The sequence below is a fragment of the Condylura cristata genome, unplaced genomic scaffold (assembly GCF_000260355.1).
Source record: "Condylura cristata isolate star-nosed mole 26May11 unplaced genomic scaffold, ConCri1.0 scaffold00024, whole genome shotgun sequence".
Classification (NCBI taxonomy): domain Eukaryota; kingdom Metazoa; phylum Chordata; class Mammalia; order Eulipotyphla; family Talpidae; genus Condylura; species Condylura cristata.
Window position 1 is genome coordinate 25,840,419 of NW_004567125.1, and position 13,809 is coordinate 25,854,227.

The following is a 13,809-nucleotide window of genomic DNA, read 5'->3' on the forward strand; positions in this document are numbered from 1 at the left end:
TTTTCTTCACTGATAACATGAATGATTTTGCTATCAGAATTACAGAATTTAATTCTGAACATTCCTAATTCTATGTGAATAGAGAAGAAATTCAGGATAGATTGAACAAAGGCAGCACTAAATTTTTCTTTTTTTCTAAGATAGGATCTTTTTTCACTGTTGAAGAACTATAAATAATGTTGTCTAGTTCCTATCCAAAAATTTTGCCTTAGGAGGAAGTGTAGTTGCTGTGACCAAAGTGTAGGGTGAAGTCCAGCTATCATTAGTCACTGACAATTTTAGAAAAACTATTACATATATTAAGGTAGAAGGATGATTAACTTGATGTCACAGCTGTGAGAACACAGGTAAATTCTTTATAGTGGTAGTTTATAGGTTACTTTCAACACATAGTTAAGTAAAAGAAATTTGATAGGGAAGGTCATGCTTGTACTTTCCTGGTAAGGGAAACTGTCAAGATTATTAATTTCTAAAAGTATAACACATGTTAATGATTGCTTTACTCTTTTCATTTACCCTGTGTTCAGAATATTTCCTTGGCTACTTACTTTTATACATAAATGTTTCTAATTGTATCAAGTGTTTAAAAAAGTAACTATATGCTAGGCTTTGGAAGTTAGAAATTACAGTACTTATTGAGTCTCTTGGTTTGAACTTTTGTTTTTCATTATGTACCTCTATTTTCTGGTCATCAGTCCCAATTTAATATTTTAGTATATATGTAAATTTTCTACATAACAGCTTCTGATACGTTAAGGTGTACGCTTTTATTGATGGACCCCAAAATCTTTTTTCTCTGATCATATTAAATATGTTGTGGAAAACAGCTCTGTGATATCAAGGAGAAATCACAGACCACATCAAACTCAGTTAAAATACTGGAAGTAAGAGTGAAGCAATTTTTTCATTTGTAATTCTGCCAGTAATTCTTGTGCCAAAGATGGCCTCTGTTCTTGATAATATATTAGTCTTCCTGTCTTCTTTTACAGAGACTGCTATTCCAAAAAGCCTTCAACTCTCAACAGTTAGTTCATGTTACTGTCATTAACCTGTTTCAACTTCATCACCTTCGTGACTTTAGCAATGAAACAGAACAGCATAGTTACAGCCAAGATGAACAGCTGTGTTGGACACAGTTGCTAGCTCTCTTCAGTAAGTATTAAAGCATTTCTTTCATCCTCTGTGCCATCTTCTTTGAAAATCATAACATTACCTATTCTCATCATTATAACAAAGTGACAGAAAAAATTGTTTTATATCTTAAAATTGACAAGAAACCTAGGTCCTAAGTCTTACCTTTTATCTACTCACACCTCCTCATAAGCTGTATCTGTAACATTTTTAACATGGATGGAGAATGCCTTTTTAGAAAGAAGTTGTTAAGTAGGTTACAGCAAACGGCTCATAATGATATTTTAATTTGGACTAGCATACAATTTCAAACATCTTAAGCTTTCAGAATACATTTTTTCTTTTAGTGTCTTTTCTTGGCATCCTGTGCAAGTGTCCTCTCCAGAATCAGTCTCAGGAGGAGTCCTACAATGCCTATCCCCTTCCTGCAGTCAAGGTTTCCATGGACTGGCTGAGACTTAGACCTAGAGTCTTCCAAGAGGCTGTGGTGGATGAGAGACAGTAGTAAGTGTTTTGTTAGAATTTCATTAGCTCTTCTGTGCTTTGTTTGATATTCATAGATATGTAGAATTCAACATTTGAACAATGGAATACTGTATTTTCCACCTACTCTGGAAATTGAAAAGAAGACCTCTTTGTATGTTTTTATTTAATTGTTTGAATTCTTAATGTGAGGCACAATCTCAAGGATTTCTCACTCCCCATATATTTCCCCTAGTCCTGGTTGCCCACCCTGCAGAAAAGATATTTTCTATATGTCTGAAAACTGGAATAGAAATAAAATTAGTTTATTTTCTTGGTCATTACACTGTACCCCAATACTTCTGCTTAGGAGTTGAAGAGATTTTTTTACTTCTCTCATTATTTTATATACATAAGCTATTTGATGCTGCCTAACACCCCATTGGAACTGAGTTTGTTTGCTTTAAGTATAGAAGATTGAAAGCTGTTTTTGGCTTTCAGTTTACTGTTGATTGTAGGAGTAAATACTTCCCAGTTAGGTTTTGTGGTGAGTAAGACATTCCTCTCCTATATATTATGGTGGTGGCTACAGGGAGACTCTGAGATGTCTGCTGTGTCACCTCACATCTGTACATTACCCAAGGTCACACACTACAGAATGGCCAAGCCACACAAGGTGCCGTGATTCCTCTGTTTCATTATTCTCCTTCCTTTTTTTTCTCTCAAGCCTAATCATAAGCTCCTTTATTTTTGATGCTGTCATGAATAGAGTTTAGCAGCATAGCACAGCTGCTGCATTGCTTCCTTTTCATATCAGTTTTGGCATTAATAATACATACTTTTAGACATTGCTTCCTTGTAAATAATTTTTATTTTTTGACCCGGACACTATACAGTTTTCTTCTCCTTATGTACATTAGAATTCAAACTTGAATTTGGTTCAATAAACCATGTCAGTAATGTAATGAAAGAAATCTGTGTTTTACATTTGCATAAAGAATCTTACAATTTATAGGAGGGAATTGGTATTTTTGCTTTGTATGTTTTCTGTTCCTGTACAATGACCCTTTTAGCCCATTGTGTTCTGTTCCCATTTTGTAGCATAGCAGAAGATACTCAGCCAGAAGAAATAATCATATTTACAGTTTCCCTTCCCTACATTTACCCTTTCTCCTGCCATGTTTATTAAGATAAACATGGGATCATTCTATTTTTAATTTTTATGTTATTATTCATTTTAAATACTAACATGGAATATTTCTCTAAAACTAGAGATTTTTCCTATCTACCATATGCTACATGTTACATGGTAGATAGGATAAATCTCCAATTTTAGAGATATTCTCCATGTTATACATTACATGGTAGATAAACATTTAGTTTTTCATATAGCTAACATACAACCATTTAGCTTTCAAATAATGAGAAAACATCCTAGTTCCCTTTGTGAACAGATTTACATGTATTCACATAATCTTCATTTTCTATCTATTGGAAAATGAATTTTCCAGATAAACTTTTGAATTTCTAGAGCTTATTTTTCCCTGTGCTTTTTGAGAATTTTTCCTTAAGCTAATAAATAAGTAAAGAAGTTCCTATGTAGAAAACAGTCACGCAGAGTAGGGTAAAGTATCATTAAGTCATCCACTCATGTTCTTTTTATGCAATCTGTAGTCTAGAGATCTCATGTTTGTTGCACACATTGTTTTTCTAGTCTAATGCTCTTCATTTTAAGTTATCAACCTTCTTTTTAACTGTCTCTCTTTAACATCTCCAAAGGTTTGTAGCAGACATATATTCTTTGGTATTTGTTTATATAGACTGTTCGGTTTTTTCTCTATATATTCAGCTTTTTTTAAGCACTGTATTTCCATATTGAAATTGTACAACAGTCAAGAAATAGTTTTCAACTTCCAATGCTTTGTCCATGATACGACTATTTCTGTCCCCGCTGTTTGCTTTTTTGTTGACCACACTTTTCACTAGCATTGACTAATTGTATAGTCCAAGAAAAGCCTAATAGTACCTTAAGTAGCTAGATTAATCAACTGTAAGAAAATCATAATAATCATCTTCAGGACAAAACCAGTTATTTAAAATTGTCAGCATTGCCACAATCCTCCATATTACTCCCACCCCAACAAGTAGACAGTCAAGCCAGCAGCATATGTCACCCTTTAGTAAAACCTTTCTCAGTCATACACAGATCATATTTGTAGATTTTTTTTAATGTTTGAAATATAGCAGTTATTCATACCTAATAATTATACTTAATGTGATAGTTAAAAATCTATAATGTCACAGGGCTAACATACTTCACTTAGGAACCAAGTATTTTAATGACAGAGCTCACTTTCTACAAGTGGAAAATATGTGTTTTACTTTTTTGTGTTTAAATTAACCAAAGTTTCATGTTATTTATGTTTAAATATTTAAATACATATTTTCTAATTCAGTGTTGAAATGCCTCTTTTAAGATGTTAAAATACACTTTGTCGCACTTTTGCAAAAATTAACTGTTTAGAAGCAAAGGTCTTATAAGTAACAATGTGTGGACTTTTTTGCATCACACAGAAAAAGGCATTATTCATCACTTTGAACTGAAAATGTGATTGACTATGGTATAACGCTGCCTGGTCACAGATTGAGACCTAACAGTGGATTCCATGTAATATATGGGAAAGCTCTATAAAAAACAAGAACAACACAGTATGTTGCTTCTTTGGTCAGTTTTCTCACTAGATAACAAATTTTTGATGTTTAACAAGTTTTACTAGTTGTTACATTAGGAACCTGGGAAATGACTTCCTGTAGTATATCTTTATCATGGAAATTTGACCTTTCTGGTAATCTTCCAGCCAGATATCTCTTATAAGAGGTCTAGGAAATTATACAGCTTCCTAAGGCTGAAACAAGGGAAAATATATACCGAATTTTAGGCCGATATATATAACACATTTTGATAGCTTTTCAGTGTTCTGAAAAATAATAAATATGCATATTTAAAATGATATTAATTATGTCTTTATTTTTATAGCATTTGGCCCTGGTTGATTTCTCTTCTAAATAGTTTCCATCCCCATGAAGAGGATCTGTCAATTATTAATGGTAAGGTCTACCTAAACCTTTCATGGTTGACAATTGTTCATTGTCATCAGTGGTGAGCATAAGACCAGTTAAGAACCAGGTGTCTTTTGTTAAATGTTTGACTTTTAATTCAGTATCTCAAATGATTTTGAATTGTACCTTAAGTGGGTAGAAACAGCAATAATGTTCTTCCATTTGTTTCAGTAGTTTATTACCCTATTTAATTATCTTTGAATTAAGAGTCCAGAGAGTGCAGTATCTTCACATTCTTTCTTGTTCTTCCCTTCCTGCTCATTTTTACAAAGTTTTTTGAAGGAATTATTGTGAGCAACATTACTTTATTAAAATGGTTTGGGTTTTTATTTTTTTTTTTTTTTTTTTTTTTTTTTTGGTCCTTTTTCTTATGAGTACATATGCACAGCTTTGTACTTGCTTTTTAAGGTTAACGTGTTAACATTTCTTTTTTTTTTTTTTTAATTATGGCATTTTGAGACCTGATTTTTTTTTCTGCTGCATAATATTCTGTCCTGTGGATATGCTGTGATTTATTTAATCATGATCCATTTACTTAAAATTTTTCCCCATTATAAATAATCCCTGCACTGAACAACCTGTAGTTGACTCCTTCCTGATTCTTTTTCTTTTATTAAATCAGTGTTCCACAAAATATTTTTTGCAAAAAAAAAATCACCTAAGACCTTGTTAGGATGCAGTTTATGATTGAGTAGATTTTGGGATTGTCCCAAAATTCTGCATTTCTTACAAGCTCCCAGATGATGTCAGTGTTGTATTCAGTACTTATAGTAACCAGGAGATAATCTACACATTGGGATTACTAGACTTGAGACTGAATTTTTACAAAAGACCCAGGTACCACCCTCCTCTGCATTATGTATGTATGGCGCAATATTAGGCCCCACTGGGCCACTCAGCAAGCAAGGACATAACAAATCAGTTATTTCATTAATATAAAGAGGAACAGACCTTTCTGTATAACAGTTACTCGTTTTTTTTTTTTTGTTTAGTGAGCAGCATTCTGTTCAGAAATACTTTTATTAATACAAATCTTGATTTCTACTTTTCTAGCTACACCACTTCCCGAGGAGTTTGAGTTACAAGGATTCCTGGCTTTAAGACCATCTTTCAGGTGTGTTGCAGCTTAAGGAGGTTTATTTCATTGCTAGTGAGTGCAATATTAAAATTAACTGGAATCAGACTTGGTATAGAAGTCGTAGGAGCTGTCCTAGTTTTGGCTTATTTTTCTAGTAGCAGTAATGAAAGTCTTTTGCTATGAAATAGATTTGTATATGCCTTGCCTTTAATTCTTGCATAATGTCAATAATTACAAAGAAATGGAAGGGAAATTGCTCCTCCCAAGTGGTTTTTATTCACTAAATTCTACTTCCTATACTTTTCTCGAAATTAGAAAGGCAGCTCTTCTACCTGCATGTGACAATGCAGGTGTCTCATTCTTCCTCCTTTTCCTTAAAAAAAAAAAAAAAAAAGTATATACAGATATACAGAGACACACCATACACATTTATAAAAAAGAAACTAGAAAAAGTCTGTTCTTCTCATTTGTCTCTCTTCCTTCCTGTCATTTTGAAGAGTATATTCTTAACTCTTTTTTATTTATGTATCTATCTGTCTATTTATTTTTAAAGATTTATTTATTTGTACATAAGAAGTGGGGTACAGGCCAGAGGCTCAGGGACGGCGAGAGGCTTCACCAGAGACAGAGTGGGGAACAGAACAGGCAGATCAACGAAGTACACTACTGAGGGGAGCAGTGGGCGGGTCAGGAGAGGTCTGCCACACCATGTGGTCACCTCCCGGGCAGGCAGGAATCATGCAGAAGTGGCTTTAGCTTCTTAGTGCTGTGCTTTAACCACCAGGGAGGGCCTATTTATTTATTATTTATTTTTTTTTTAAAGATTTTTTTTTTTATACATGCAGAATAGGAGTACAGGCAAGGTTTAAGGGTGGTGAGAGGATTCACCAGAGACAGAGTGGGGAGAAGAACAGGCAGATTGGTGAAGTACACTGCCAAGGGGAGCAGTGGGCTGGTCATGAGAGGTCTGTTGCACCATGTGGGTCACCTCTGGGGCAGGGGATCCAGCACTCACTGAAGAGGCAGAAGCTAGCTTGCAGTGCTGTGCTTTAACCCGCTGTACCACCAGGGAGGGCCCTTAACTTAACCCTTTTAAGTCTAACATTTGATTTGTTTCCTTGATCTCATCCCTTTTTTATTTCCCCAAGTATCTTGCTCCCTTGTTTTTTTAACTCTTTATGTATTTATTTCCAGTACCTTTTATTACTTCCTGGTAACCTCCTAACTTTCTAGTATGCCCTGTTGTTCTTAAAAAGTAAAAGTCGGGGCCCTCCCTGGTGGCGCAGCGGGTTAAAGCACAGCACAGAGTGGCTTAAGCCACTTCAGCATGAGTTCGATCCCCGCCTGCCCCAGAGGAGATCCACATGGCGAGGCAGACCTCTCTTGACCTGCCCGCTGCTCCCCTCAGCAGTGTACTTCGTTGATCTGCCTGTTCTGTACCCCACTCTGTCTCTGGTGAATCCTCTCACCGCCCCTGAGCCTCTGGCCTGTACCCAAGTTCTGTATGTACAAATAAATAAATCTTTAAAAAAAAAAAAAAAGTAAAAGTCATAGCCCCATCTTTCTTTAATGCTACCCTATTATTTTGATTATCAAACTTCTTGAAAGAATAGTGTGAGATAACCTTATAGACAATTTCACTCGCAGCCACTTCTCAGCCTACTGAAGCTTTAACTCTTAGTGTTCTCCTGGTTACCAGTTCCATTAACTTATTTGCTTCCCAATTTTGTCTTTTTCTTAGTTCTGTGACAAATACTCTCTTCCTACCCTTACCTGACTCTTTCACTTATTTTTTTCTGTACTTCAAGCCTTTTCGGGGTTCTTCTCTTGCCCTTTCCACATTATACATTCTTCTTTTGATTAAATACCTCCTTTTGTCTTGAACTTTTATTTATTGCATAGTTAAGTTCAAATTGTTCAGGTCTGACTTCTCATGAAGCTTGGACCCATATTTCTAATCATCTGATCTCCCTTAACATGATCGGGATGATCTTACATTTTTTCTGTTTGGTTAGCAAAAAATGATCCTCCAAATACTTAACTGTGTGCCATTGTTCACCTATATGAACAAACAAGAAATCTGAAAAATCCTCACTTCCATTCATCATTTTTCTTCTGTGTCTAAAATGCTAGTATAGACTTTATACTATCCCATTGCTAGTGTAAAAACTTTGGTTTACCTGCCTTCATTTGTTTCCATTATCTTTTTTAGTTGGATGTCCAAGGCCTTTTCTAAATACTTAACACTGTATACTCACTCTGTACTTTTCTTGTGTAGCTTTGTATTTGTATACACCCAAAGCTATTCATGATATACCTAGAAGATCCCTTTCCCCTCCTTATCAGCACTTAACCCCTAACTGTTAAAGCCCAGCTCAGTTATCAATCCTTTGTGAAACCTATTCAGAGTTTATCAGAAGAAACTGGTCTTCCTTTTACTATGGTATCTACTCTTCTGCATTTTTTATTATAATGTCAGTCAGATTGAATTTTTTGCTCTATATACATTAATTGGATTTAGATTGGAACATCTTAAAATGAGTAGGTTAATATTTTTTATTAGTATAAGCATCGCAGAGACCCTTAGCAATGCAGTGATCATTTTCAGCAAGTTACTTAGAATGCCAGGTAAGTGTTAGTAAAAACTTAATTCTTACAAATAAGATATTTAAAAAAGTGATTTCTTATAAAAGGTTTTGCTTTATTTAAGCTCCATAATTCGAAAGTGAAATATAAGTACAAATGACACATTAACATAATGAAATTGCATATTGCCTTTTCTTGTTTCATTGTATTTAAATTTGGGGTATTATAAATTCAAACAAATACGTTTATACATCAAGTAGTGAACTTTTGTGGAAAACTCTAAAGTCATTTCAGTTAATATAGTGAGCTTGGTTGCCTGGAAAACATCTTTTCTATAATATACCTACATCAATTTTAGGAACTTGGATTTTTCCAAAGGCCACCAGGGTATCACTGGAGACAAGGAGGGCCAGCAACGACAAATACGACAACAGCGCTTAATCTCTATAGGAAAGTGGATTGCTGATAATCAGCCAAGGTAACAGTCACAGTGATTTGTATTGACAGGCATCTTGGTCACGACAGAGTGTGATGGTGCAAGTGGCTATTTAAATACAAAGCAGATAGGGAAGTTGGTGTGGTGGGAAATGCACAGGTTTTAGAGTTAGAAAGATTTGAATTCCATTTATAATTCTACATCTTCCCCAGATTTGCTGCCTGGGATCACCACAGTTGGTTATAACATTTCCAAAGTTAGTAACTACTTCATATTCATTTTTTGCATTTAGGTCTGTCATTCTGTAAGCACTTACATTATGGTTGGCATGTTTGAACTTTATTACTTCTGAGCTTCAGTTTTTAATACATATTAAGTTGGAATTATAAATAGCTACGCTGAGGGCCTTAACCTACTGTTTGTTTTTAAAATGTGGGTAGTATATATATCTGTGATTATTAGAAAATATTGCAGAAGCATAGGACAGCTGTGATGATATTAAATGTGGTAATGAGAACCTGTGTTTCTGTTTAAATGTTTTTTTGTACCTGAATCCACATTGCTGTATCCTGCTATTTTCATAATGTTAAGATCAGGAATGTATTGACTGTTGGCTCCATACACAGTTCAACTGTTAATTGTGTTTTAGGTTTGTTTTTTATGTATGGATTTATTTTTTTCTAGGCTGATTCAGTGTGAAAATGAGGTAGGGAAATTGTTGTTTATCACAGAAATTCCAGAGTTAATCCTGGAAGACCCCAGTGAAACCAAAGAGAACCTCATCCTGCAAGAAACATCCACGATGGAGTCACTGAGTGCAGAAGGGAATCCGGGACTAAAATCTGTGCTGTCTACAGGCCGAAGTCTAAGCAACAACTGTGACGCGGGAGAGAAACCAATGGTTACCTTCAAAGAGAACATTAAGCCACGAGAAGTGAACAGAGACCAAGGAAGAAGTTTTACTCCCAAAGAGGTGAGAAGGGACTATAGCAAAGGAATAACTGTAACTAAGAATGATGGAAAGAAGGACAACAACAAGAGGAAAACTGAAACCAAGAAATGCACCTTAGAAAAGTTACAGGAAACAGGAAAGCAGAATGTGGCAGTGCAGGTAAGCTGTATTTGAACTATAAAGCAGGTAGAGGAAGGCTCACACAAAAGGCAAGATTTTTCATTTTGTTCCTAAAACCTTAAGAATTGGCTACCTAGAAGCTTAATGCATTATTTAATGCTGCATAGTAAGATTTTTCACAAAGAACTTTGACAGATGGTTACTTCAACACTTAAAAATTGAAATATGAGTGAAAAGAATCCTCACCTGATTTGACATTTGGACAGTGCTCCAGCTTAAATGGCTTGAAAAGACCAGTTACAAAGCCATCAGTTCCTCCAAGAATTAACATTTTCTTTGACAGTTCTAACTGCCCACTGTTAATGCTATCGTGGGGAAGTTTGGGTCCTCAATAGCTCCAATAGAATTAAGAGTATATTAAAACTTAATACAGTTTTTTCAGATTCACCATACAAAATAAAATACTTTCTTGGAAAATAAGTATTTTTTCTTTACACTTACCATACCTGTTTTGTTTGCTCATAGGAATTTGTGAAACAAGAACCCCAGACTTGGCTAGGAAGTTTTAAAATTGCACCTTTTTTTTTTTTTTTTTTTTTTTTTTTTTTTGTGAACTTGGGTTTGTTCATTTGTTTTTTTGTGCCTTTCCAAAGAGGTGGAATATGGATGACTGCATATAAATAGAAAGATCCCTGGTTATATTAAAAGAGCATCAGTGTTTAAATAAATATTGAAGTAGCCATTTGATAACCCATTTAGCATATGTTTGTTTGTAGTAGGCATGAAAAACCTTACATTGTTGAGGGCTTACAAATATACACAGGTATATACAAAGGTACACTATAGGACCTTTAGTGTATTTCCCTCACAAAATTTTTTTGGGGAAAGGGAGAAATAAAACATCATAGTTTTATTAAGACTAGTAATAGGGAGAGAAACAGGAAAAAGTGTAGAAATTTTAAAAAGGCAGAGACAGATACGAGGGAAGAACAAGGAAGAAACCAGGTGAAGTACAGCTAGAGTGCTTTACGGCCAGAGTTCAGTATTTCCTGCCTGTTCTGCCTCCATCCTCTATAACTGCCATCTGGCAAGGTCCAGACTGAAAATCTCCCTTCTGTTTTCTTTTAAATCTACCTGTAGATGATTAAAGAAAGCTGCTCTTTGTACCTCAGCCTATGTTTTCTATTAATGCTACCTGTTCTCCCTCACTTTACTCCTCTTGAGCAGTGCATCTGGCATCTACTTCTCTCTGGTTGCATGTGACGGATCTCAGGCCTGTTCCTTACTGAGGAAAAATATCCTTGTTCATTCTGAAGGGTTGGTTGGTTTGCAGGGTAGAGGGTGACCTAAACCTACATTTTCAGATTGCCCAAGTAAAATGAATTGAATGCCAAAATTTCTTACCTGTGGGTGATTATTAACTTATAATGCTTTTGTTATTTATAGTGAATTAGAGTATAATGGCTCTGGAGCCCATGCCAGGCAATTTGAGATCTCATAGGCCAATCTATAACTTGTTACCATTGTCTAGGCCCTTACATCTTTTATTGGCAATGACATAACTTGTTTTGATTTTCCCTGTTTTTAACTTAAATACTTCTATCATATGCTTTTATTTTTCTTTTAAACATAATGAGGTTTTAAATGCATTCTTAAGACTAGGTGCTTCTTTCTGACAACACCTGATTTCAGATAATCATGTGTTTTTGTTTATCTTGGTCATAGGTCAAATCCCAGACAGAACTAAGAAAGACTCCAGTCTCAGAAGCCAGGAAAACACCTGTAACTCAAACCCCGAGTCAAGCAAGTAACTCACAGTTCATCCCCATTCATCACCCTGGAGCCTTCCCCCCTCTCCCCAGTCGGCCAGGTAAGTAAATATATATTTGGTAATTTATTCTAGTTAATTTAACCATCTATATAAGAATTTCTGTTCACTCTTTGAGCAATTTATATAATATTAAGTATATTTTACTAAACTATAATGTTAAAATTCTCTTTTCCCTAATGCTTATGAAACTACTTTTGAGCCATTTTTCTGTGATTTATGTAACAAGTCCATGACTGTTATCATGAAGGAATTCCTGTCACTAATCATGGCATTTAAGAAAGCACTTTTAGAATACTCCACTTTATTCCAGTACATAGAAGTAACAACCAGTAGTCTCTGTTTAGTTACTGAAATCAAGTTAAAGATTGACACTTTATCTTTGATGGCTAACCTCTGCTTTTTATAGTTTTTCAGAAGACCTCTTCCCTAACTCCCTAGCCCACGTCCAGATAACTTTTTTTTTTTTTTTTTGCTTTTCTTTCGGTAAGTTCCTTTAGAACTAAAGCTGTGTTCTTTTATTTTGAAGGGTTCCCGCCCCCAACATATGTTATCCCCCCATCTGTGGCATTTTCAATGGGCTCAGGTTACACCTTCCCAGCTGGTGTTTCTGTCCCAGCAACCTATCTTCAGCCTACAGCTCACTCTCCAGCAGGAAACCAGGTGCAAGCTGGGAAACAGTCCCACATTCCTTACAGCCAGCAACGGCCCTCTGGACCAGGGCCAATGAACCAGGGACCTCAACAGCCACAGCCACCTTCCCAGCAACCCCTCACAGCTTTACCAGCTCAGCCAACAGCACAGTCTACAAGCCAGTTGCAGGTTCAAGCTCTAGCTCAGCAACAACAATCTCCTACAAAAGCCGTGCCAGCGTTGGGGAAAAGCCCTCCTCACCACTCTGGATTCCAGCAGGTAAGTTAATTGTGTATAGTATCTAACTGAAATGAGGGGAAAGCTAAAAGTATTCTCTTTGGTCAGTTGAAAATTCTAGTTTAGTTTTCAGATACTGCTTGCGTAGACATATGATGATCTTGGGAATACGGAAGTATACTGTTTGCTGTTCAGGAAAATTCAGCTGCTGCTTTTATAAAGCACAATAGATCTTAACTATCATTCTTAGCTGTTACTTCTGTCAGTTTCACAGAAAAAGATTTTCTGTAAATAATTCCCTTCTATTGGAACAGAATTTTGAGGAGATGCTGTGAAAGACAGACACTGGTCTGAAACGTTATCCTCCCCCAAAGCACTGGAAGCAAGAGGAGGAAACAAAACATTGTCTGTCTGTCTCTGTCTCTCTCTCTCTTGCATACACACACACACACACACACACACACACACACATTCATTAAACCTCTTAAATTATGGATTCAAATAGAATGAGTGCCAAAATTGGTTCCAAGAAAGTTCTGTACATTGAAAAAACCTAAAGGAGTAACGAAACTGCCACATTGCCTGGGGTTTTGATGGTTATGTCTCACCAGTTGGTTGTGTGATTACTGATAATTAGTAACTTTGCATTTTATTCTCATCTTAATCACTAGCATATCTTTCTAGTATCAACAGGCAGATGCCTCCAAACAACTGTGGAATCCCCCTCAGGTTCAAGGCCCATTAGGGAAAATCATGCCTGTGAAACAACAGCCCTACTACCTTCAGACCCAAGACCCCATAAAACTGTTTGAGCCGTCGTTGCAACCTCCTGTAATGCAGCAGCAGCCTCTAGAGAAAAAAATGAAGCCTTTTCCCATGGAGCCATATAACCATAATCCCTCAGAAATCAAAGTCCCAGAATTCTATTGGGATTCTTCCTATAGCATGGCTGATAACAGAGCTGTCATGGCACAGCAAGCAAATATGGACCGCAGGGGCAAACGAGCACCGGGAGTCTTCCGTCCAGAGCAGGATCCTGTGCCCAGGATGCCATTTGAGGTGTGTGTCCTTTTCTATCATCAGACATTTTGGAAAGTAGGCCTGAGGCTGAATAGCTTTTGAATTTCTCAAGTAGATGTTCTAAAGGTCACTGATTAATTATGCTCCATAATGCTGCTGAGTAATCCGTACACCACTTGCCTCCTCTTCACAGTTGCACAGTATGT

General features: G+C 36.0%; 1 protein-coding gene across 6 annotated transcripts in view; it reads left to right on the top strand.

Annotated features, from left to right (window-relative positions):
* Nucleotides 1–13,809, top strand: part of SMG7 (SMG7 nonsense mediated mRNA decay factor) — a 69,912-nt gene that overhangs the window by 48,522 nt on the left and 7,581 nt on the right. For 3 of the 6 annotated variants that reach the window (XM_012729051.1, XM_012729052.1, XM_004688555.2), the window contains 9 exons: nt 990–1,152; nt 1,479–1,635; nt 4,631–4,701; nt 5,767–5,827; nt 8,736–8,855; nt 9,498–9,924; nt 11,611–11,755; nt 12,243–12,625; nt 13,268–13,642. In XM_012729051.1, coding sequence (XP_012584505.1) covers nt 990–1,152; nt 1,479–1,635; nt 4,631–4,701; nt 5,767–5,827; nt 8,736–8,855; nt 9,498–9,924; nt 11,611–11,755; nt 12,243–12,625; nt 13,268–13,642 — 1,902 coding nt within the window. The remainder of the gene's footprint in view (nt 1–989; nt 1,153–1,478; nt 1,636–4,630; nt 4,702–5,766; nt 5,828–8,735; nt 8,856–9,497; nt 9,925–11,610; nt 11,756–12,242; nt 12,626–13,267; nt 13,643–13,809) is intronic. The other 3 variants (XM_004688554.2, XM_012729054.1, XM_012729053.1) reach the window with 1 other exon arrangement.